The 978-nt window shown below is 40.1% G+C and overlaps 1 protein-coding gene across 1 annotated transcript in view; it reads right to left on the bottom strand.

The window, feature by feature from the left end:
• Positions 1–418, bottom strand: part of LOC117961814 (exostosin-1a-like) — a 43,146-nt gene extending 42,728 nt beyond the window's left edge. Inside the window, exon 1 of the mRNA XM_034900750.1 lies at positions 414–418. Within this exon, the coding sequence (XP_034756641.1) occupies positions 414–418 (5 nt within the window). The remainder of the gene's footprint in view (positions 1–413) is intronic.
• Between the last annotated feature and the right edge of the window lie 560 nt (positions 419–978).

Here is a 978-nt window from a genome sequence, read left to right as displayed (position 1 = left end):
ACACACACACACACACACACACACACACACACACACATTCCCCGCCGCGTCCTTTGATGATGGACTAAGTAGCTTGCTGATGCTCTGGTGAGTTTTTTAAACGCTACCCACGGACTCCACAGATCCAGGTGCTGATAGGCCGGGATGTTGTGGGGGCTCACACTTTTAAGTTTTAAGCCTTGACCACAGATTTTTTGGGGGGGTATTTATAAGATTTGTCCTCAAAGCTGTTGGCTTTGAATTGTTTATGTGATTCAGAGTGTGACACATGTCCCCTCAGGTGTCCCTAGTTATGACCACTTTTGTCTTAATGTCTCACAAGGGACCTGCAGTAAGCTGCGGGGCCTCGACACCACTGCACTCTGTATTTTAATGACACTTAACTCCTTCCTTCTGGTGTGTATATCTCACACCTCATGATCAGTGGATTTAATTAGTGGACTAATGGATACGTGGCACATACATGCATCTTCGTCTTCCTGTCCATATCAACGCATTTTATTGATGTTTTTTCTTTCTTTTTCTTACGTTTTTGTCCCTTTTTTCAAAACTTTGGACGCTTTTTTTCCAACGTTTGTCACTTTGTTTGATGTTTTCAACACTACGTAACTTTAGTTTAACAGTTATTTTATGGTCAATAAAGCTCATTTAAAGGAAACTAATGTTGGAGTTAGAAAAGCAGATATTAGGAATTATTGAGACTAAAATTAAAGGAATGGATGTTGATGATTGGAATATATCAACTTTTACTAAATACTATACTATACTAACACTAACAGCAGCGCGGATGTTACTGTAGACGCCCTCGGAGCAAAAGACTCATTTTATTTAGAACTTGGCCAGAATGAGATCTGAAAGCGGAGGGAAGGTTTTACTTAGTTTGGACCCAGGTGGTCCGGATTTAGAGCGTACGGTAACGGTCATGCTCTTTAAATCATCTAAATCATCTAAATCATCTAAAGATCAAGGAAGACATTT

The sequence above is a fragment of the Etheostoma cragini genome, chromosome 18 (genome assembly GCF_013103735.1).
Source record: "Etheostoma cragini isolate CJK2018 chromosome 18, CSU_Ecrag_1.0, whole genome shotgun sequence".
NCBI classification, from domain to species: Eukaryota; Metazoa; Chordata; class Actinopteri; order Perciformes; family Percidae; genus Etheostoma; species Etheostoma cragini.
This window is presented reverse-complemented; position numbering and strand designations above follow the sequence as displayed.